The sequence below is a fragment of the Lycium ferocissimum genome, unplaced genomic scaffold (genome assembly GCF_029784015.1).
Source record: "Lycium ferocissimum isolate CSIRO_LF1 unplaced genomic scaffold, AGI_CSIRO_Lferr_CH_V1 ctg215, whole genome shotgun sequence".
In the NCBI taxonomy this organism is placed as follows: Eukaryota; Viridiplantae; Streptophyta; class Magnoliopsida; order Solanales; family Solanaceae; genus Lycium; species Lycium ferocissimum.
The window spans coordinates 58798-83450 of record NW_026719744.1 but is presented as its reverse complement, the minus strand read 5'-3'; the positions used below and the strand labels follow the sequence as shown (position 1 = coordinate 83450).

Sequence of the window (24653 nt, the reverse complement as noted above, 5' to 3'; positions counted from 1 at the left end):
CAAGTAATTCATATAGGATGTGACAACATCTATTTCTATTTAAATGATATGACATCTTCTGGTGTCTGGACAGCAGGTCAAATAAGCTTTACGCTTACCAAGATGCGACATTTCACTTGGTAATAATTTCTACGTTAGCATGCTTTAATAGACGTAGAATTTAGATCCGCACAACCTTTTACAATATTGCGCTATATTGTACTAAAGATATCATCGACAATTTATCATTTGTATTGGTTCGCAATGTAACATAACTTATTGATATCTCATCACTTCTATTATTTTTAGGTACCTAAATCTCTCATGAGGTTTCAGGAAGTGTTATGTCGTAGGCTCTTCAAAAGCACATTGCCTTCTTATAATGGTCATTGATCATTTGCTCCTCTTTCTTTTCAATGATTATTGCGTTTGGAACCGATTAGTCTATCACGCTTCATGCATGCTGTAGACTCTGTCCTTCGGGGATGTGAATTTAATAGGAGCATTTTGCAGCTGAAATCAGAAATTAATTTTGGGTCAGCAAATGCTTCTAGCATTTGAGCTGAATTATCTTTTGAATGAGGATCATACTAATGATAATTCATAACATATGCCTCAGCTGCTTATTCTCTCCCCCTTATGTTAGTAAAACTAACATATATCCCATCTTCTTTGGGGGAATCCATCTTTGTGCATCATGGTAGATTAATTAATCGTATACCACACATAAAAACTGTTAGATGGAAATATTTGGTTCCTAACCCTGAATCAATTGTGAGGGGAGAATTTATCATAATTTATTGGTCTGAAGCATACAAGTGATGTTGTATACAATATATCATATCTCAGACCAGCATATGAAGCTTTGTTCTCATAAGCAATGGTTTAGCTATTTAGGGGAGACATTTAACGCCAAACCAGCTTGGATATAAACCAGCATTATCAAGATGGATTGTCTTGATTACATAATCTGAAAATTGTGCTCTTAACTCAGTTATTTTGAGCAAGTAATTTTGTAAATGTCAAACTATGAGGTTGACTATAAACGCACATGTGACCGTCTTTTCGATGCATCTATTTAAGACATCACATAACAGGTGAACGGGCCTATATTCACCTTTTATATTTTTTCAAAATTTAGGGAATTCAATTCCAACATAAGCCAGTATAATCAACTTATCATGAGAACAAGCAACAAAAATAAATTCTTGAAGAATCTTCTAGTTCTTCAATTTATGTCAAAATACTTAATCTACACATCATATTTGAATCCGGATGGCCAAATCGCTCATGCTGACTAATAAAATTATTTATACTAGTAAACTTCAGGTTTACCATACCATGTGTTATATGTTTTAGTGAACTTCTGGTTTACTATGACATGATTTTTTTTTTTTTTTGCACCAATAAATTTCTGGTTTATCATGTGATTCATCATGCTTATATTTGTGTAGTACAATTTGGAGAATAAAAAGGGTAACCATTCACATACATATTTCTTACCCACTATGATTTTGAAGATATTTAATCCTCCAATCTTTTATAGCTTCAATATGATAGTCATTTACTTTAGTAAACTTCGGGTTTACTACAACTTGTGTTTCGTTCATAACAATTTCGTATATTACAATCTAGAACGAATGATAGTATATAAGCTCTTCAGGAGCCTTTAATTTATTCTCTGTAATCACATATTGTTTGGACACTGCTAGTGCCATAATTCTTGTGTACAAACAATTAGGCTCTTCTTGACCTTAATCATTAATTTTGTACTACTAAATATTGCTTAGATTAGATATTTCTGATGTCATGAAAAAATAGTAAACGAATGGACATTTAAAATAATAAATTCATAATTGGATTTTAATCCAAACTTGCTTTGAGGGCTATCCATATCTTCAAATGGAATGATATACACTAAATAAAATAAATATATATAAAATGTTAGTACTGTCAGAAAATACAAAATAAAAATTAAGTATATAACAAACTACGTCATATATTTAAAATCGATAAATTCTGACAAATCCTATTAGGATATAACAACTCACTCTGTCCATCTTGAGATAATTTTTGACCCATCTTGATAAGTCCCATTAGGATACAACACAAGAGTATTGGTCTAATTACACTACCTTTTATTTTTCTTAAATGTCTTATGTATTTAAATCACTACTAATTGTAGCAATATACGAAATCTGAAACCAAAAAAAATAGCAATAAACGTTTCTTGCTGAAAACAAAACTAACAGTACAACATACACGTGATCAGATTTTCTTGGGTGATATATACTCGATTTTTAAAGTGTCAGCCTAGACATGATAATCACAAAATAAAAAGAAGGTTTACACATAATAATTCAAAGGGTCCTTTTGGCCAAAAATAATTCCTCTGTCCTTAGAAAAGATCTCATCATTTTAATTAGTATAACTCTTCTCAATTCTCATACGGAATATATTTGATACTAGTGCATATGTTGGTTTTACGCTTAAAACGTGAGCATCTTTACCACTTTGAGAGTAAGGTTCAAAGTTTTACTACTTCACAAGTAAATTTTAAAATTCTACTATTTCAGGAGTAAATCTAAAAAATCTACTACTTCAGGAGTAATTTTAAAATTTTACCACTTGCGGAGTAAATTCAATGTTCTACAACTTCGGAAGTAAAGTTCGAAATTCTACTAATTTGCGAGTAAATTTCAGAGTCTTACTACTTCGGAGTAAATGTCAGAGTCTTACTGCTTCGAGAATAAAGTAAAGAACATTCAGAATATTTTCTCCCAATTATTCTACCTCTTCTGGAGGTAAGGCATGATATTTTCACAACCAAGAGCACGTTGGCATTTAAAATCTCTACAAAATATTATCACATTCACTTCAGGGAATGGATTCGTATTTGTAACATTTATCAAAAGTTATCATCCTTCTGCGAATGAGACATAATCATCTGACCATGCCTCAATTACATCAAATTATGATAGCTTAAAACATCTTTTTAGATGTTGCTACTTCAGGAGCAAATCGAGTCATGCATGTAATATAGAGAATATTTCTCTAACTATCTTTAATTGTAGTCGTGGCAAGTCTCTGAAAATATTATCACTTTTGGTGATTATAGGCATAAACAAATCTAATCATGACAAGACTTAGAATATATTTCCACTACAGGTACCATATATTTCTTGCAAACTCCGAATCAGACAGACCTAAGATTATTATCTAGTTTATAATCCTTTCATTAAGTTGATTATTATGGCAGTGAGTACCAAGATAACTGTTGTATACTTAGACATATAAATAGCACGTAATTAACCAAATAATGAAAAGAAATATTGAATCAAAAGTAAGCAGAAGACTCAAATTACTTACCTGTATTGGCCACCTTATCTTTTGCCATGTAATATAACTTACTAGAGCTACAGATCCATGAAAAATTGAAAACATACGAGTAACTTATTTTTCGTCTTGATTTCTAACAAGGTACGGGTGGCACCATAAATCTCTCAATATAATATTTATCACAAGTTATTTATCTCATTCACTTCACATAATGGACCTTAATTTTTCATAGCCATAAATTCAAGCTTTGATAAATTCGACATAGTAAAAAAAAATATTATCGTAGTAAATAGTTGAATTAGAAATAATAGAAACTATTATCTCGGGGTACTGATATCCTATATCTCAAAACAAAGAGCTATAGTAGTGTTACTAAATTATGTCTGACCATAAATTATAGGATAATCATTTCATGATAATCTAATTCAATTTCCAGAGAGGAAACAAGCTTAAGTAATATATTACTAACATACTTTTATTCTACACAGAAGATGTCCAAATAATTATAGAACGTGATGATAAATTCTTTGAAGCCAACAACGACCAGTAATGAAGCAAGGGTAGAGTTGGCCGATTTTTACAACATATAATCAAGTCAGCATAAATGTTCGGGTAAATAAAATCCAGTAGGACCGGATGATGTACGACTATGCTGGATCAAACACAAAGAACTAATGCAAATAAATCATTGATATGCTTTGCAAAACAATAATAGCTCGTACGTGGAATTAAATGAGATGATAATATCCGGTTGATATCTCAATTGGTTAGAGATTCGTGCTGATAACGTGTTATAAAATAATAAATTAAAGCAAGAATATTTGTAGAACAAGAGAGAAGAGAGTTCTTATTTCTTATGAGGGATGAAGTGCAATGAAGAGAACCTCTCTATTTATAGGAGAGAATTGATTTGGTGCCAAAGTCATAAACCCTAAAATTCTTCCTAAAGATAGACATCACAATATTATAATAATATTTATAGCAATATACAATATTTTTGGGATGAATAATGCTGAGTCCGGAACCAAAATGACCCCAAAAAAGACCATTTGAACCAAGATACCACAACAACAAAAAAAGGTGACAAAACTACCTTTAACGCAGTAATTTACTGCGTTAAAGAATTTAACTGTAACGGCGCGGTTAATTCCTTTAGCGCAGTAAATTACTGCGTTAAAGGGTTCCCCCCCCCCCCCTTTTTTCTTTTGATTAACTCCTCTTTCTTTACACTTTTTAACATACTTTAGCCATAGATTGATCATGCTTCGGGACTCCGAAACTTCAATATTTTATATAGAACCCTACTTCGGATTGCCGTTTTAGTGGTTGAAAAGTGCTTGAACTTCATTTTTGCTTGAAGACTTAGTGTCATTAGCTTTAAGTTCTTAACAATATGAAAATACTTAACAAACTGAAAGTAGTAAAAATACAATCATCAAAGAAAGAAAAAACTTAAAATACGTTCATCAATTCATGCCCTTGAGTTGATGCAAAACTAAACATGCTAATATTCTTCAAATTAACAACATCATCATAAATTAAACATAAAACTAAAATCACAATATTCTCAATCATCATCATAATAGAAGTCCTCAATATCGTCCTCAGAACAATATTTTGGGTTTCTTAAGACATATCTTTTTTCTGTAGATGTTAATTCCCTACCGGTTGATGATGCTTGTTCTTCAGCTAACTTTAGCATGTAAAATCTACAAAGTCTTTCTAGCATTCTATTGTTTTCTTTTCTAATCCTTTGCACGGCAGCCTCGCAAGTTTCTGGACCTACTCAAGGCATGGTTATTGAGTACCTTGTTGGGATTTGAGCGTTGAGATTTTCCAAGTCACAAACAAGACATTGTGATTCGGCGTACCAATATGCCCATTCGCGACGTAAACCACAATAATATTCACGTGGATCTGTATATTTCAGCTCACGAAAATCGTCATTACGCTCTATTAAAAGGTGGGGCTTGAAATCGTCTAGCACGAATTCACTGTTATCGGTTGAGGAATCACCGGAATAGTTGCTTTGATTTAAGTTGTCATCACCACTGCTATTCAAATCCTATGGAAAAAATACCAACCAATATATATTTCTGCTATTTGACATTGAATTTTAAGTAGATACTAAGTAGCAAAAGGTATTGAATTTTAAGTAGATAATAAGTAGCAAAAGGCTCTTTATAAAGGTATCAAACTCAATAGTTTGTGGGATCATGTCTATGACCCACCAACATTATTTAATGTAGTACAACTATTAATAATATCATGGGGAATCATCTTCATCGGACATCTCACAGTATGAATTCCACTTGGATCTGAATCTGACGTAACTATTTTGACCATATTCTACCCTGAAGCAACGTATTTTCATCTGATTGTTCTCTTCACGAAAACGGTTAAGAGTAAAATTCAACTCTTGTGGAGTTCCACGAGGCATTGACATAGCACGTCTTTTTGGGCGTTTAAGCCCTAGTGACCTCAAGTTTTGTTCCAGTGCTGCAGCCTCCCTAACACGCCAATTCCACTCGTCTGTCATCATATTGTTGTAACGTTGGTTGTATCTCTCGTTCGGGTTGTTCGAGTATTCAAAATCTTCACCCAATTCTCATGTCCAACCTATTGCGCTGAATATGTCTCCTGGAGAGAACGATATAATTCGACTAATATCTCCAAATTGGTTAAAAAATGACGTAGTAACTCAATTTTGTGTGGTTGGTAGTTATTCGTCAAATTACGTTATATAACACTTGCTAAGCATGAAACACAAATTTAGGATTCGAATTATGACGTTTTTCTGTATGACACTGAGGGTGACAACACAGCAGAGTCATGTAGCACAGTAGTAATTTACTGCATTATACATATATAACGCAGTAAATTACTGCGTTATTCTTACATAACGCAGTAATTTACTGCGTTATTCTTACATAACGCAGTAATTTACTGCGTTATTATGACATAAATTGAAATAACGCAGTTAATTCATGCGTTATGCAACATTCCGTACTTAATTTGACTTGATGTAACACTGCAAGACACACTAATTGCACGCATGCGTTGATTGAATATTCAAACCTTATTAACACAGATTTTGTATGAAAGAAAAAACACAATTTCTAAGTTTCATCTAATTTTTTACACAAATTCTAAGTTTCATCAAACTTTTACATTTTGTACTCCTAAATTAGTCAAAAAATGGAAGATGTTCCAAAAATTAGAGTTTCTTTATTCTGGGACAGAGAAATTATATTCGAGGAAAATAGTTTGCGTTATGATTCTCCTCCAAAATACCATGTTAAGTTTTCACTTAACTTAAAATTCTCAAAACTACTCCAAGCCTTGTATAATAGACTACAAGTTAGTAGAAGTGATTTTGATTTAAATATAATTGGAAGATATCCAATATCATTTACGCCGCAGGGTGTAACTAGTTATGGACAGTGGTACATTCAAGAGGATTCTTTGACGGATTATTTGAAGGCGCCTTATGATTATAGGGAATGCATTACTTTAAACGTCCTTGAAATATACGTAGAGAAGTTTCCCATTAATCGACTTGAAGTCATGACTACAGCTCTTAGGGAAGCCCGAAATAGACCTCACTGGGAAGCTCCGTCTAGAATTCAGGCTAAAGTCACTAAAGCGGAACCTACTTATGAACACAATTACCCTGACATGAGAACTTATGAGGCATTTTGAGGCCTCTGGAAAGTTTAAGTCAGCAATTTGATGGGCAGTGATAAATATTCATTATTATTATGTGTAGTAGCATATGTTTATTTGAATGCTACTAATGAAGTTGACTATATTTTTTAGGGGTTATACACCTGATAAGGATTATATCGGACAGTCCTCTCAATCGGGATGGATGAATCAGGTTGGAACATCCTCAGCCTATCCAACTACTCAAAACGATGGTCCTTCCTCAAGTTTCAGTGCAGTTGATTACTATTAGTACGTCTATTTTTTTAACATCAATAGTATTATTTGATGTGTAATAGCTAAAATACTCTACTTTCTTATATAGGGAGAATGTGATGGTTGCACCAAATTATAGGCAAATACCTGCTATGGATGGTCCGGATTATCCGAATTATATAGAGACATCATCGAGTGATAGTGAGGTAATACCTAATGCGGAGGAAGGTGAAGATGAAGAAAGTGAGGATGAGGTTGAGGTTGGAACTAATCCTCAATATCAAGTAGAACTGTTGCAAGACATGATGAACAGTCCGACACACCAGGAAGAACTAAATTCACAGCACCCATTTGAACAGCAAGAGTCGACCCCGGTTCAGCCGCAAAGCCAATTTCAACAGCAAGAGTCCACCCCGGTTCAGTGGCATTCTGATGAGATCCCCTATCTTGATCATCTTCAAGATCTCCCGGATACCTTTGTCTTTACTAGGGATGATGATCATATTCGGCGAAGTTTGTGGAAAGAGCCAGTGGATCTTGTAAAACAGATGGTTCATATTGAAAAAGGCATGATTTTCAACTCAAAAAAAATCATTGCAAAGGCCTGTCAAGATTTATTACAGCCAGGGGATGAGGTAGTTCAAAGTTGACGATTCCACTCGAAAATTTTGGCGATTGGTCTGCAAGCGAAAATATCAAGGTTGCCAATGGATGCTCCGTGGTAAGGAGACTGCTCAAAAGATGTGGATTATTTCAAAGTTCTACACAAAGCACACTTGTGATATGGGTGACCTCCCAGATGATCATTGCAATCTAGGTACCAATATGATTGCTCGTGTGTTAGTTGGCGATATTGAAAAAATCCCAAGGTATCCCCTTCGCCTAAGTTTATTTTAATTTTGATGTTAAAATGATGTTCCTCGTTGCTATATGCTGATATTTCAACTTATTCGATACCCTATTAAAGATTGTATTACAGCCGTCCTGAAAGTATATAGCAAAACCGTTAGTAGGCGGAAGGCATATCTTGGGAGTAAGCGTGCACATGAGATAGTCTACGACAATTGGGAGGGCTCTTTCAAGAAGTTGCCGAGATATATGGCGGCTCTACAACACTTCAATCCTGGAACTGTTGTTGAATGGAAGCTCAAATTGAAGTTTGGTGTGCCCGGTAATATTTTTGAGTTTGTGTTTTAGGCATTCAAACCATGCATTGATGGTTTTGCTCATTGTCGGCCAGCAATATCAATAGATGGAACACATGTGTGTGTGTGTGTATACGACATAAAGTCGTTAACTCTAGCTTGGAATGGATGCAAATGGAGCTATATTCCCTCTAGCTTTTGCAATTGCAGCTAATGAGAGCATTAGTACGTGGGGTCTGTTTTTGAACTACTTGAAGCAGCAGGTTATTAAGGATCGCACGGGCATATGTGTTATATCAAACAGAAATGCTACCATATTGCACAATATGTTTAATTTGCATGGGTGGCAGCCGCCTTTTGCCTACCACCGTTATGGTTAAAGGCACTTGAAGGCAAACTTCTAAAAGGCATATCGAAGCCCATCACTTTGCAACTGGATGTGGGCGGCTGCAACAGAGCATCAGGAGAAGAAGTTTCACTTCTAGATGGAGATTATTAGGCAGGCGGATGAGGAAGCCTTCCACTGGTTGAATATAATTGATAAAGACAAATGGACATTACACCAGGATGAAGGTAGGCGATGGGGGATGCTGACAACAAACAGCTCTGAGTCATTCAATGGCTTGTTGAAATCTGCACGGGGACTACCCGTCACCGCAATGGTAAGAATGACTTTTAAGCATGTTATAGACCGGTTCGTCAATAGATGTATCAAAAGAGGCCAAAGCAATTGCGGCAGACGGACTAAGATGGATGCCAAAACCGTCAAAAGTGTTCGAGTATCATAAATTTAAGGCTTAACAACATGACCGGATGGAGTACAACTATGCAGAGCGCATATTTGAACTCACAACAAATGTGCACCAAGGTAGAGGAGGTAACGTCCACACAATTTTTGAGATTCCAAGAACATGCACATGTGGCAAGTGGCAATCATATCACATGCCATGTTCTCATGCCTTCAATTGTTTTATCACAATGGGAAAGAACGCCTCCACGTACATGGTTGAGGAATATACAGTTGAAAATTATGCAAAAACGTGCTGGAAGGTTCTGCACACTTGGTAGTGATAGTTATTGGCCACCGGATCCACTTTCCATGGTTGCAAATAAAGCATTTATCCGTAAATTAAAAAAGAAAGCATACTTTTGTATTCCTAATGAAATGGATGTTCCACCAGGGAGGTACACTCGAAAATGCTCATTTAGCAATTATGTTGGTCATGATAAGCACAAGTGTCCCTTACATCATGGTGGTCAAACTACATCTCGCGGTGGAAGTACCTCTCGTGGCGGAGGAAACTTTCGTGGTGGTGGCACATCTTGCGGTGGTGGAAGGTCAACTTAAGGGCATGAATTGATAAATGTTTTTTAAGTCTTTTTCTTTCTTTGATGATTGTATTTTAACAAGTTTGGGTTTGTTATTAATGAACAAGTTTAAGTATTTTCATATTGTTATGAATGATGCAATTTAATTATTTTGAGATTGGTATGAATGCTGCAATTTTGACTAAAAAATAGCACGCTGAAATCTAAACCCTAAAACATAAAGAACTTAAAGCTAATGACACCAAGTCTTCAAACAAAAATGGAGTTCGAGCACTTTTCAACCACTAAAACGGCAATCCGAAGTTTTGCTTATCCAAGATGTATTGAGCCTACCTTATTAATCGCACAAAAATAAGTAGGGTTCTATATAAAATATTGAAGTTTTGAAGTCCCGAAAACTACGCTAAAAAGTGTAAAGAAAGAGGAGTTAAAAAAAAAAAAGGGGGGGGACCCCTTTAACGTAGTAATTTACTGCGTTAAAGGACTTAACCGCGCCGTTACGGTTAAGTCCTTTAACACAGTAAATTACCATGTTAAAGGTACTTTTATCACCTTTTTTTTGTTGGGATATTTTGGTTCAAATGGTCTTTTTTGGGGTCATTTTGGTTCCGGATTCAATAATGCTAGAAACTACATTTTAACTTGCACTTTTTATACTATTCTGGTTACTTAATAATTCTCAGCCACGATTATTGAAGATTACGCTTTGAAATTATGCATTTGTTTACAATATATAGACGTTGCTTTGATTCATGCACGAGAGACACGATTTCATGGTAGACAATTCATATTTTAAAGTAAAAGAGCTCACAAAATTGGCATTAGACCTTGACGAAGTGCTATAAATATGCCCCTAATTAATTAAAAATAAACACACTTCCCCACTTAAGGCTTCAAGACAAAGTATTGTCAATGGCTGGAAATAAGTTTGCTTTCTTTTTGGTTGTTCTCCTCATGGCGATTATTAGTTAGTAGCTGCATTCTCCTCTTCCTATAGCTCGCTCTCTATAAAATATAGTCTCTCTGTCTCAATTTATGTGACACAAAAGAATAACATCTTTCTATATTAAAGAATTTCCATTTTAACATTAATGAGAAGATTTATAGCTGTACAAGTGTTTATATCTTATTCTAAACTACAAGTTTCAAAAGTCTTTATTTCATTACTTTGTGTCAAGCCACGTAAAATGGAACGGAAGCAGTGTTGTATATACATCATTTTATGTTAATGTTTAACTCAATTTTGATTGATTTAATATGCAGTTAATCCCTCGCCGAAGATGAAAGTACAAGCATTACGAAACTTAGCCTTGGATATGGATATGGTTGAAAGAAATCTAATGTTAGATGATGGTTGGTTAACTTGTAAGAGACCTTGCAGTACGCAAAGTGATTGTTCTGACGGTTGGATGTGCAATTCATGTGGGACTCCTATCTTAGGGAAGAAATATAAACAATGTCTCCTTCCTCCCTCTCAAAGTTAAGTTGATGGTTCCAACTGCATTCACTACTAAAGACACACGTTTCTCCGAGGGAAAAATCTGACAGATATTAGAGATTTTCCTACATCTACGTCTATGTTGCTTTTCATTTACCTACTTTGAGTCTCTTGTAAGCAACAGAATAAGTGTCTTCCTACTATATTAATCTTGATCAATGTACTATGTTATGCAGTTTGTGTATCTCCTTTTCTTTCTTTTGCTTCTGTTACGTTCTTCTTTCTTTTGCTTCATCTTTAAAAGTCTCGTTCGTTTTTTATTAAGATTAAGACGTCTGAATCTAAATGCACATTTGAATAATTAAGATGATGTCTCTATATATAAACACTGAGTGATAAACATTATTTGTCTTTCAACATCTGAATGTCCATAATTTATTTATTTGTAAACATAAAAAATATACAGTTCAAATAAATAAAAACTAAATATTATAAAGTTATAAATTTTCTAAAATAAAATCATGATTAAAAAAAACATTTATGTTGGCTAGTGATGGTGGAGATGGTTTGTAGTTGTGATGGTGGTAATGATTGGTGTTGGTGGCTAATAACAGTGGTGGTGTTAGTTGTGATAGTGAAGGCGGTTGATGTTGTAATGACCGGTGTGATGATGACAGTTGATAGTGATGGTGGTGGTGGTTGTGACGGTAAAATTGGTTGATATTATTAGTAGGAGGTGTTAATGTTGGTGGCTGAAGAATGTGTGGTGTTTGACTATGTGTTAGTGGTACTTGGCGACAGTGCTAATTGTGATGGTGGAGGTGGTTGGTTTAGGGATTGGTGATAGTGGTGGTAGTGGCTAATAATAGTAGTGGAGGTAGCGGTGGCGGCAGTGGATATAGTTATAACGAGGGAGGTTGTAGGTGTGGTAGCGACTGACATTCATTGTTGGCTGCAAACAGCAGTGGTAGTTGTTATGGCAGAGGTGATTGGTGGGGGTGACTGGTGGTTAGCGACGACGACGAGTATTGACATATGATGATGGTGGTTGTGATGACAAAGGTAATGACTAGTGATTGTGGATAAAGCGGTGATAAGAATTATCCACACCAAAATACATCTTAATGATATTGCGACTTTGTTTAAGATCTTAATGATTAAGACCTATTCAGACCATATAAGTGCTTAAATCTTAATGTAGACGAATGCACTTAATGACTTAATATTTAAATCATTCAGATTCAGACAACCATTAAGTGCAAACAAATGAGTCCTAAATGTAAGGAAGAGGCATCCGCAATTCTTTAAACGGAAAAGGGCCAAATATACCCCTGCACTATAAGAAAAGGTTTAAATATAACCCTCGTTATACTTTCGGTCCAAATATACCCTTGCCGTTATACTATCGGTTCAAATATACCCCTGTACTATGAGAAAAGGTTCAAATATACCCTTCCTCAGTGAAGATTATCCAAGGTGGACATCCAATCCTACGTGTCACTGACATTTGATGAAGTGGATACCACGTGGCATGTCACCTCAGCGCCGCTAACCCATTTTACCCATCTCCCCTATTTCCTTCCCCTCCACCACTAAATTAACTATCATCAATGCATTAAAACAGAACTTTTGTCCTCAATTTAATGGTGGAATTGGACAAGAAGGACAAATCTCTACACTCACATACATTGGAGATTCGGCCTTAATCAATTAAACAACCATCTTTCTAAAATGTCATGCTCTGGATTAGTTAGGTACTAAATTAATTTAACACTCTTTTGAAAAACCACTTGGAGTACACATATGTGACTTTCAGATGTTACTGGAGAAAATTTGGATCTTCTCAAAAAGAATCTTTTTTGTTGATTAATAATTGCTCTGTTAGTTTCATTTTATGCATCGAGTTTAGCTAAGCACTAACACTTAAGAAAGTAAAGTCACCATTAATGGTGATGGAGGAGAAGGAAATTTTAGTGGCGGAGGGGAAGGAAATGGAGGAGATGGGTAAAATGGGTTAGCGGTGCTGAGGTGGCATGTCACGTGGTATCCATCTCATCAAATGTCAGTGCCACGTAGGATTGGATGTCCACCTTGAATAATCTTAACGGAGGAAGGGTATATTTGAACCTTTTCTTATAATACAAGGACATATTTGAACCAATAAAAGATAACTACAAGAAAGATATTTGGACCGAAAATATAACGAGGGGTATATTTAAACTTTTTCTCATAGTACAGGGGTATATTTGGCCCTTTTCCGTTCTTTAAGGTATTTCCATACTTGATTGGACACGCAATTCAATGTAGGGGGGAGATTTGTACATTTCCTGAAGTCCATTGTCCGTAAAATATGTTTAACATCGCAAGAAAAAGTATAACAGGGATAAAGAAAAAGATCTTGCATCCTAACAACAGCACCTTCAATTAGCAATGTCACGTAAATGGCGAGCAAAAATAAAAGGACAACATAAGCTTACAGAAGACCATGTTCAACGCAGCATAGTGGGATTTCAGTTTGGTGAAGATACTATGTCACTCAAAATCACACCGTGCAATACATATATAGAACCTGAAAACCTGCAATTGCTCGAAAACTGAATAGGGAGGGGGACGGGAGTGCTTCCAATCACATAAGATCGGAATCTGCTATCTCTAAACCCTACACTTTCAAGAATAATGAATTAAGACAAGCCAACATAAATGAGCAAATGCAGCAGCTCCGAGTATGAGTAAGTTGGCTCAAATGAAGAACCTATAGAGACTCTTCATCGTCTTCCAAGGCACTGTAAATCAACCTGTAGAAAGAACATACACTCGGTCAAGAAGTGCCTTGTTTATAAGAACTTCTGTAACAAAGTGCTGTTTAATTACTTACCAAAATAATGATATGAAGAGGAGAAGGACGATATAGCCTAGTTTGAAAAGCCTCTGTTTCTTTTCCCAATTAAGCAGATTAAAAATCTCTGTAACATCAACAAGGTGCTGCCTTCTCGTGTACCTAGAGCATGAAGCAAACATTAGAAATTGTGTTTGATGAAACACATCAGCAATATTAGAGAGGTTTCATATCTAATTAAACCTCAATCACTGAATCAAGCACTAACAAGTTCCCTAGAAAAAATTCAAAGAATACAATGATATGAGACATTATGATTTTTGAATGCATTTGAAGAGAAGGTAATGAAGAGGCTGTTTCAGTTTCAGCTAGGATGGAATGAGATCCTTAAATCACGTATTGGTTATACCTACATCATTTAGCAATATGTACCAGCTCTCCAGTGGACTTCCATTGTTTTACTAAACACTGATTCAAGCCAGATAAGAATACCTTTTCTTGTTCACCCTAACAAAACTTTAAGTCTGTCCTCTAGTTTCATATAACAGAATGCCCCAGGGACTTCCTTCCATCATTAAATTGTAAGCAATAATACAAGATACTGGCAATATGTTCAGCAATCTTACCATTTCTTTGGTCAATTTGTAAAAGGCTCAACAGAAACCCTCTTTTTTTTTTTTCCCCCCTCCAAAGGGATAAATAAGCAAAAGAATTATTAACAAAACCAGCCAAGCACAGAAAACTTACTAGTTTCATCTCCGGATTAATCTATTAGATGGTATCAGTAAAATCCCTCCATTTTCAAACAACTACAGCTTACACCTCAATGCCGAACAAATTTGGGTCGGCTATATGACTTGCCGACTTCTCTATATCCATTTCCCTGCTTGGGCCCATTTCATTCCAATACTCGATAGTCTTGTGACAAAATAGGGCTTTCTAGAACTAGAGGTTGTCTAAGTCATGCACTTATCCCTGCATTGATAAACAAAATTTTAACCAAACTAAAAAGACTTCTAACAAACGCCAGACCTAATGTAAGTATGCCAATAATGGCTAAACCATAATCTCAGCTAATTGATACCACCTATTTTGATAAGGTAAGTTGATATCACCTATATAAATCCTTCGTTAACATCATATCTTGTTCCTAGATAAGCATACGAATTTCAAGAGATTGTAGGTCTTCAAGACATCCTCATTCTATGTGATTTTAGAACTATGCATCCTATTTACCACCTTCAATCATCATAACGCCGCACCTACGGAATCGTGGATTTGGGGGTCTATGTAGAATATAGCCAAACCATTTCAAGCGACCTTTTATTTTTACCTCTGTGTGTGCTACTTGTCCCTCAGTCGAATGTTCTAATCTTGTCAATCTAGCATAGCAACACATCCATCTGAATATTCATATTTTATTAACACTCATCTTATAGATATGTTGGACATTACAATTACTAGTTTTTTAAAAAAAAAAAAAAAGATATGTTGGACATTATAGGAAACTTTCACTCCCATAATATATTCCATCTTACTTTTACTTATCCTAAAACTCTAGTTCTCTAGAGTGTTTTTCCGCATTCAAAATTTTGTTATTTCCTTGTTAGCTTCGCAAATTAACATAATATCATATGTTAATAACATGGAACCCGTCCTATCTACTATAGGTTAGCTCATCGGCAACTAGGGCAAACAAATACCAGCTCAAAACAGATCTAGTGTAAACTCACCACTTTCCATGGGGGGCATATTTCGGTTATCAATGGAAAACTGATCTAACCTCAAATTCCCTTTTTTTGGTTCTTCGGTCAGTTTTGATATATTCAGTTCAGTTGCAGTTTTATAAAAAAGTATTTTGGTTAACCGAAAAAATGGATTAATAGATAAATTTTTCCCCGTTGTGCGAATAGGACTACTAATAGACCCATTACCCATTCTTCTTAGGCCTTAGTCCATTCCTTCAGTCAAACAATCCAAGAGCTCCAGCCTAAAGTTTTTGATGGTTTCTGCCTTTCTGGCTTCTCAGCTCTTCATCGCCGTTTCCTGAAGTCTCCTGATAAGGAAGTTGTGGCTGGTATACAGGCTACAAGTTTCCAACTCACCCCCACCTCCCCCACCCAAGCCCTTTCTGTCGTAGCCTTTCTTCATTCTAATGCAGAAATTTCCCAGACATTTTTCTTTTCATCAACTGATAATACAAACTTCATTCGATCTATACTAGCGCTTCCATTTCTCAATTGGAACCCCACCCTCCAATGCAAGAACAACAACAAACACTGCCACCACCCTCCAGCCCCTTTCACCACCACCACGGGCACCTGCTCCAAGTGCAGCAGCCCCACATCCTTCCCTTCAAGCCCACCTTCCAGTTCCACCACCCCATCTTTTTCCAGAAGAATCTCAAATTGAAAAGGCTCAATATAATCCTCAAAATCGAACCGATTAAATGGAAATAAATCGAAAAATATTTGGTTTGGTTTTGGTTTAAAATTTTCCAAACCAGAATTGAACCAAAATTTTAAAACCTCGCCAACCAAACGCCCACCCCTACCACTTTATATGAAAGACCAAAAACTGATCCTTGCCACAAATAGTAAAGAATTGCAATTTTTCACCAAGTAGGCAAGAAATTGGAAGGGAAAATAGGAAGACTGAAATAGATATGATTTTTTCAGGGACAATAAATGGATGTAGAAAAGATCCCTTAACATATTACCTGCTTAAATACCAGATTAACAAGTAAAGATGAGATTAGGCAAAAAAAGCGAAAGAAAGGGACACTGATAGAAGTGCAATGGGCACGGAGGAAAAGATGCTGTAAATAGAACCCAGGTATACGTAGATTCCAAGAAAAGAGAAAAACGAAGTTGTCTTGAATACTAAAATTGAAGCATTCACCAATAGTCAGTTTTTGCTTATTCCTTACCTAATATTTCACATATGACCCATGAAGGGGTCTGCAAAATTCAGTGGAAAATCCAGATATGAACAATGCCTCTCAAGTGTCTGGAGGGTTTTATATGCAATCTTGAGTGGTATTGGTAGAGCAAGCATTCTTTTTTTCCCACCTTATATTGGTTTTTTCAAAATCATCCAAGACGGCTAGGATGTCAATTATCTAAGAAACAAGCAAGCAGTGGTAACCCACCACTTCATTCAAACTGGAAGGGAAGCTAGAGTTGTAGGAAGTAATATCACTTTTGCCAAGGAAGAAACATGAGTCTTTCTATGCAGGAGGTAGAAAGTAAGAAAATAAAAAGATGAAGAGAGTATGAAAAGCAGACAGGCAGAGACCAAGATGAAAAATGGACGGTCAACAGGAAAACCTTTGGGAAAGAGAGGATAAGTTCCTTCTACGTAGAACATAGTTGGAGGAATTGGGGTCTAAACTGTGAAGGTCTGATGACCAGTGAAGCATCTTGTCTTCTCCTTCAATCTTAACAAAGAAAATTTGCTTCTTCTCCACATCTAAGATCACTTCCCTATCTTCAGAGCCAAGGTCTCCAATTGATCCAAGCAGCTTCTAAACCCTAAAATAATCCATGATATTTGCTCATTTGAGCCAAGATGGACTGGTTTTTAAGCACTATTAAGTCTCAAATCAGATCACAAGCTTAATCTAAATTAGCCACAGCTACATATATTTAGTTCTAATTTACAAGTAGCTGCATATATATATATATATATATATATATATATATATATATATTTTTTTTTTTTTTTTTTTTTTTTTTTGAGAATGGTAACAGACAAATAGCTGTATATTTACCAGGTAATGTACAAAATTTCTGATCGCTCATTCCTTAAATCTAATATCGTAGCTCAAGCCACCTATCAGCAGGCCAATTGTGAGCATTTGCTCATCGTGAATTCACAATACTACCAAGAATATTTGCTTAAACTACTCACTATGGAACCTAAATTGTCATGTTGGAGCCTGAGATTGCTCAAAACTTCCCATTCTGCCTCAATGAACATACAGATAGTATGTCAGCCAAAAGTTCAAGCAACTGGCGCATTCAGGGACCTTAGTACATGAGGCAAACTTAAGCTTTGGGAGTAAATTTCAATGGTTCATTAAGATTGAATGTGGTAGGTAGGTTTAAGAATTGAGCAATGTGCAACTAGACCAAAAAGAACCAACTAACAAGCATGCTAATATGAGCCTGCTCAAATCACGCACGTGACAAAACTTGAAAACTAACAAAATTGTTGAACACCTTAGATTTGCTGATACCCTTGAGACTAGAAAATAACTCCACATACAGAAAATAGACACACTACACCTAGACAGGAAAAAAAACGTTGTTGAATTGTACGTACCACCTCATCTACAAAGGATAAATAACTACATGTATTAGTGGGGGTAGCAGGCACCCCATAGAATTAGTCGAGGTGCGCGCAAGTTGGCTTGGACACCACGGTTATTTAACAAAAAGGCATAAATAACTAAACAGGGAATAACTTTAATTATTTATTTAAGTTAGCAACACGCACGTGAAAGATTTCTATTGATAGGTGGTGGTGAGACTGGAGTTCAAGAACTCTACCAGCTTTGGTACCATATTAAATTTAATATGTGTGATACAACATCTAAAAAGCTTAAGCAGCTAGAGAGACGACAGTTTTGTTTATATATTTGGGTTTGCCACAATTATAAATAATAAAAGACAAGTAAATTGCTACGCATGAAAAACATAAGAATAGAAAAACAGGAGTCTCTTCTGGACAAAATTTAATACTGCTCACGAAGTCTATAAACCAAGCCCGAAACCAAGCCCAAAACCAAGTTTCACAATCATAAAGAAACATATCACCAGATTTCTATTTAAAAGTTTATTGACAAATAAAAATCCCAAGAAAACCATCAATTTTAAGGAAAGAAGATGTACGGGTGCTTAGTCTATGGAAAGGGAATCGGAAGTAAATGCTGCAGAGAATCACAGCAGATGTGCATAATGGAGGAACAAAAACCAAATTTTATCTCTACACATATTTGAGATCTCATCAACATGCTATAGAATAGAACTAAGCTATAGAATAGAACTAACATATGCTGCCTCAGCAGTGTTTATATGAATGCAGTAATCCACAGATTAGCTAATCTGAATTTGATCAAATCTTAATTTCATTAGCAGTTCAGCCATGAAGCAAAAAGATGAGCGGAAACTTACAATCTGTAATTGTAGTACATATATGGAACACATAGAAGTGACATAAACCAATGCCCTGTTATCAGATAGAGCAAGCACAGAACTCCTTGTGTGATGAACTCAGGTACAACAACTCCATTTATACGAGATGCAGAGTCGTATGGGTTGATATAATCAAACTCTAGATCTGATAAGCACATCAGCTGTAACACATTTCAAATGTCAGACTTCATCTTAGAAAAAAAAAAGGCACAAGTTCACTGCAGTTATCTGCATGCTATACTCAATAGAAGGTACAGTTTCGCATGCCATACTCAATAGAAGCGACCTAACAAGTATGTGGTGTTGCTGAGTAGTTATAGATCACGGTTCTTATCCAAATTATTATATAAATATTTGTATGCATATATGTGTGAGCTCTGTACTGCTTTCCTTATTAGTTGTCATGTTTTCTTTACTCCTGTATTTCCTCTTTCATAACTACTTTGCTTTGCTGCACTCGAGCCTAGGGTCTTCCAGAAACAGCCTCCCTACCTCCACGAGGTAGGGGTAAGGTCTGCGTACACTCTACCCTCCCCGGACCACACTTGTGGGATTAATCTGGGTATGTTGTTGTATATATGTATGTGTATGTGTGTGTGTGTAGGATATCTTTATTTTTTAAAAAAGAGGATGTAAAGTTTTTCCCTAAAACCCCAAGTAATATTTCCAAATAGGCAACACATATTTGTACATGGGATAAGCCCCTATATGCTTGTAATTTAACAAGGAAACAGTTAAAGTCAGTATAATCCCTATGATGAAAGCTTACAACTAATTTGAAGTCAATGTTCAACGAATCACTTATCTCAGAAGCTTACATCCTTTAGGTGCTTAATACAGCTAAAACCAACATCAAAATTCAAAAATCTAAAAGAATTTTAATCAACAATTGCCTAGAAAATATCATCTAGAGTAGATTGAGAAATCACCTCAACTAACAGAAACAAGAATCTCACATTTGCATAATCAAATACTAAGTACTTAGTAGTTCTCTAAAAAGGGTTTGGGGTCGGGGGGGGAGTGAAAAGAGTAGGGTGTAGACCTGAAAAACAAGCATGACGACGAGGGAAATGAGAATGAAGAAGAAGAGAAGCCATGCCCATACATCTGCCATTTTCTCTCTCTTCTTACTAATCTATTTTTGGGATGCGCACCCTCCTGCTTTCTTTTATAGTATTTGATTTGATGAAATTGTAATAGACAGCAAGCAACGAATCGAAGCAAAAGGCAGAGACTCTACGCTATTCCAATTTTCAACCAAAAGGAAACGATCGGAGCAGTTGGGTGTCGTCTTGCTCCGAACTTTAGCCGGTGTGAACGAGGCTTTGCTGTAGATAGAAAACAAAAACCCTTTTTGGGTAAAGAAAAATCAGAAAAAAGGAAAAAAAAATTAATTTTTTTTTATTACATAAGGGTAAGTGAAGGGGAAATGGGGATGAGATTACAAGACGTGGGATTGAACGCTTCACCAATAATTGAAAGTTGATAGGTATTTAACCAACCAAGCCTACTAGATCCCTACAGAAAAAAAGAAGGGAAAAGGGTTAAATATACCCCTCTACTTTAGTTTATTAGTTAAATATATCCTCCGTTAGTCAAAGTAGATAAATATACCCTTTTCGTTAGTCAAAGTAGATAAATATACCCCTTTCGTTAAGAAAGTACACAAATATACCCCTCAGTTGACAGAATTCCCAATTCCACCATTAATTATCCGATTTAACTTAAAAATCATGCCCGACCTGCCCCGACCTACAAATTAAATACTTTCCGCCCAAATATACCCAGAACCACTACAACCGACCCAACACAACCACCACCACCACCACCAGAACCAGTAAATTCTTTATAACTATCCTTAACCATCTCCTCGGACATCACTGCACAAAACAAAAAAGATCATTCGATCTCAGTAAATACATTAAATCCTTAATACAGTATTGAATATCATATGCAAAATACCAGAGAAAGCATGATTGTCATCAGTCAAGCATGATTATTATAATATTTCACACTTTATAAAATACTTATGTATCCAACAGAGAGCTTTGGCTTGGAGTAAACTGAGATAAATTTTTTCAAGTATCACTGTATCACATGTCCAGATAGCTAGCAACATTAAAATCAATAAAAATGAAAGCTTTAGGCTCAAAAGGCTAGAAAATCCCTGCCACAAGCCTCCTTTCTAAACAACGGTCCTCCAATCTAAAATTAAAAACTAAAAATCAACAATCTCTTGAAGGATGGTGGATATATTTGGTGGGAAAGAATTTAATTTGCCGGTCAGGACGAGTCGGGCATGGATTTTTTTTAAGTTAAATCGGCTAATTAATGGTGGAATTGGGGATTCTATCAACTGAGGGGTATATTTGTGTACTTTCTTAACGTAAGGGGTATATTTATCTACTTTGACTAACGGAAGGGGTATATTTATCTACTTTAACTAACGGAGGGTATATTTAACTATTAAATTAAAGTAGAGCGGTATATTAGACCCTTTTCCCAAAAAAGAATTCATTACATACTTTTGATTTATTTATTTTTTAATAGAAAAGGGCAAAAAATATTTGTAGATTATTGAAAATAGAATAATTATGTGTTCTTTTTGGCATAACAAATAAAGCAATTATGCTCTCATTTTGTTTTTTTGGTAAAATTAATGCTGTAACTTTATTAATGGCTTTATGGATACTAACTTACTACATAAGATAATGCATTGTATCACCTGATTAAGTATATTGTTAGGAGATGTAATGATAACGTCACCTAATGAAGAGATGTAATAGGAACTAATTGGTTTTATTTAACGAAAGAAATGGAGTAGTTTGACAGAGGGCCCTTTTGATAAAAAGTTTATGTCCCCGTGGTACTAATATTTGACGTTGTTCCCTCTAATTGACTCCAACAAATGAAGTAACAAACTTGAATAACCACTTTAGTCTATTTTCAGCATTTTTACTGCTAATAATTTCAATTCATTCTCGGTTTTGAGCAATAAAATTGATTTAAAAAACCTTTTGGAAATATGCAAAACGAATCATCAAAAGAATTTTTAGAACGACAGAACTTATTCCCACTGTTGGTTATAATTAACAATTCAATTTGCATCCAATGAAATTGAGTGATTTGATTATCAAAAGCCTATTTAATAAGTGTTTTCCTTTGCTTCTCATCTGGTATTAGGTACTCCATATTGAAACTCAATAAAATTCATATTCTCGCTGAAAAATTTCACATTAGGGGAATAACGTTTGTATTTAAGGTTCAAACTCGAAACATTTGGTTAAGGATGAGAGAGTATTTACCACACCGCTATAATACTAATTATTTGTTAAGTGTTAAATTGCTTGATCAAGCTCTCACTCCTTATATTAACTATCACTCTACTAAAAAGAATAGACCTTTGAAGCAAAATCTCAATAAAACATCTCCAAGATGATATTTCGTTGTGGAGCAAAGTTGGGCTTAAATTAAAATGTAACATGTTTAAATCTTTGTCATACATGAGTGCATCTTCAACAGATTTAACTAATGGAGAGACCAAATTAAAGCACCATCGAGAATCCATAGCCATTTCGTGCAACTTTATAGAACTTGTAAGTTGTAATCACACAAAATTAAAAGTACAAGAATCAATTACACTTAAAAGAGATAAAGAGATAAAGAGAACAATATATATAGTGTCAAATGCACATGATGTGGAAAATATTATTGGTTGCGATCATGGTTTGTTCAAATAATGCTTAAAGCCAGTGAGGGTGACATTTTGGCCAAAAACTACTTAGGTTTATGACAATTTGTATGAAGAGATCCATGAACTTTGCCAAAATGACTGGAAGCTTTGCAGTGGCCTTTGCTTTGTCCATGAAAGATGAATTTGGTTTTGGACATAGAAAGAAACTTCGAGACTCCAAATTCAGCAACTTCTCTTCTGGCTTCAAGCCTGTGTATTCCCACCGTGAAAAATAGTTACAAATAGAATAGGCATATTAATTCCATATACAAGATACTCCCATTTGAACGTTAAAAAAATTACAACTACGTACAACTTATAGCACTTTTTGAAAATAAAATTTTCAGTTAAAATTAAAATTAATTTAGTTTCAACACATAATCAAATGAGTACTCTTGCAAAACAGAATGCGTCGAACGAGTTAGGCCAAAAAGGAGTATTCAGAACTCTATGCTATTCAATGGAAAATGAAGACACAACCATACACTTCTTCTTTTTCCAAGAAAGTATGTAAGAATTTAGATTCGTGTTCACATGCATATGGGATCGAATTGAATCAAATCACATAATTAAACAACAACAACATACCCAGTGAATCCCACAACTTGGGGTCTGGGGAGGGTAGAGTGTACGCAGACCTTACCCCTACCTTAGGTAGGGAGGCTGTTTCCGGACGACCCTCGGCTGAAGAAAAAGCATAGAAAAGGTCACATACGGGCAAACAAATCAAAGAAATGACATAATTAAACACTCCACAAAATTGGGAGCAAAACAGAGAACTTACTGTCCAAACTAAACTGGGAATAATGAAGCTCGTAACACCGAGCATCACTACTAGGTAACAATGGCCGCCGTTTCTCCTTCAAGTAAATCTCAATCACAGCCTTTATCAAGTCCCCGACAGTGTTCTCCGACGACATCACGACATGTAACGGCCCCAAACTGTTCTGTATATTCACATTCATCAACAACTTCTTCAGCTTCTGTTGCTTCTCTTGACTAAATATCGTCACATTTCCAGCCTGAACATCTATGCTGGCTCCGCACTTTTGCACTGAATGCTCTAATTTTCTTTGTATCGTTTCAATTTTATCTGATGTTTTTGAAAGGACCTTCGAATTTGTATGTGCTTCGGCTAGTCTTGGTGGAAATCTCATTTCTAAAAGAATCTCAATTCAAGATTCTAGCCCCAGGTTTAAGAAAATCTCAATTTTTGTATGATGATTGATATATATTGAGAATTGAGATACATATGTATGTTTAGCTAGATATATTACGTAACAATATGGAGAGAGTTTCTTGATAATGATAGTATATTTGGGTGACATGCTGAATGAAATCATTTCAGTTGGTAGTTTGTACTCTCAGGATATCGCGGGAAGCTTCTTGGAAATTGCAGGTTTCATTATCTTTCTCTGTCCCCCAAATGTTTTGCTAAATAACCACATACTCCTTAACGTTGTGAATTTTTCTTCTTCTTTTTTTTTTTTTTTTGTTTGGTCTTAGTTTTTGGCTTAAACAATTTCTCAAGATAAATTTGATTCGCCCAAAAAATTTCAATCCAATTTTATTGATAAAACAGGTATTGTAGGTTTAGGGATTAATTGGGTGTCGTTATGTGCAATAATCATTGAGGAGCTACAATTTTCTCTCCTTAAATTGTATGACATAGACTAGTGAGTGAAAAAACCACCAAAAATATAGTTAATTTATTGATTGTGACATTAGGAAATCC

The 24653-nt window shown here is 35.4% G+C and overlaps 2 protein-coding genes and 1 long non-coding RNA gene across 6 annotated transcripts; 1 reads left to right on the top strand and 2 right to left on the bottom strand.

Annotated features, from left to right (window-relative positions):
• The first annotated feature begins 10545 nt into the window (after positions 1-10545).
• Positions 10546-11395, top strand: LOC132043146 (uncharacterized). Its single transcript, XR_009411682.1, has 2 exons — positions 10546-10680; positions 10977-11395. It is a non-coding gene; the product is annotated as an uncharacterized LOC132043146 (long non-coding RNA).
• A 2019-nt stretch (positions 11396-13414) lies between these two features.
• LOC132043141 (protein cornichon homolog 4) lies at positions 13415-20545 on the bottom strand. Its single transcript, XM_059433626.1, has 4 exons — positions 20228-20545; positions 19165-19346; positions 14027-14149; positions 13415-13946 (listed from the first exon to the last, which is right to left on the bottom strand). The coding sequence occupies exons 1-4, from the start codon at positions 20297-20299 to the stop codon at positions 13904-13906; spliced, it is 420 nt and encodes a 139-aa protein (XP_059289609.1). The 5' UTR covers positions 20300-20545; the 3' UTR covers positions 13415-13903.
• Positions 20546-22741: 2196 nt separating this feature from the next.
• Positions 22742-24250, bottom strand: LOC132043136 (uncharacterized protein At4g22758-like). Of its 4 annotated transcripts, none has more exons than XM_059433622.1 (3): positions 23703-24250; positions 23562-23602; positions 22742-23128 (listed from the first exon to the last, which is right to left on the bottom strand). In XM_059433622.1, exons 1-3 carry the CDS (start codon positions 24073-24075, stop codon positions 23123-23125), a joined length of 420 nt encoding a protein of 139 aa, XP_059289605.1. In that variant the 5' UTR covers positions 24076-24250; the 3' UTR covers positions 22742-23122. The 4 variants fall into 4 exon arrangements, with proteins under 4 accessions (XP_059289605.1, XP_059289602.1, XP_059289606.1 ...); XM_059433619.1 differs by having other exon boundaries at positions 23507-23602; positions 23703-24249; XM_059433623.1 differs by having other exon boundaries at positions 23568-23602; positions 23703-24249.
• Positions 24251-24653: the final 403 nt, after the last annotated feature.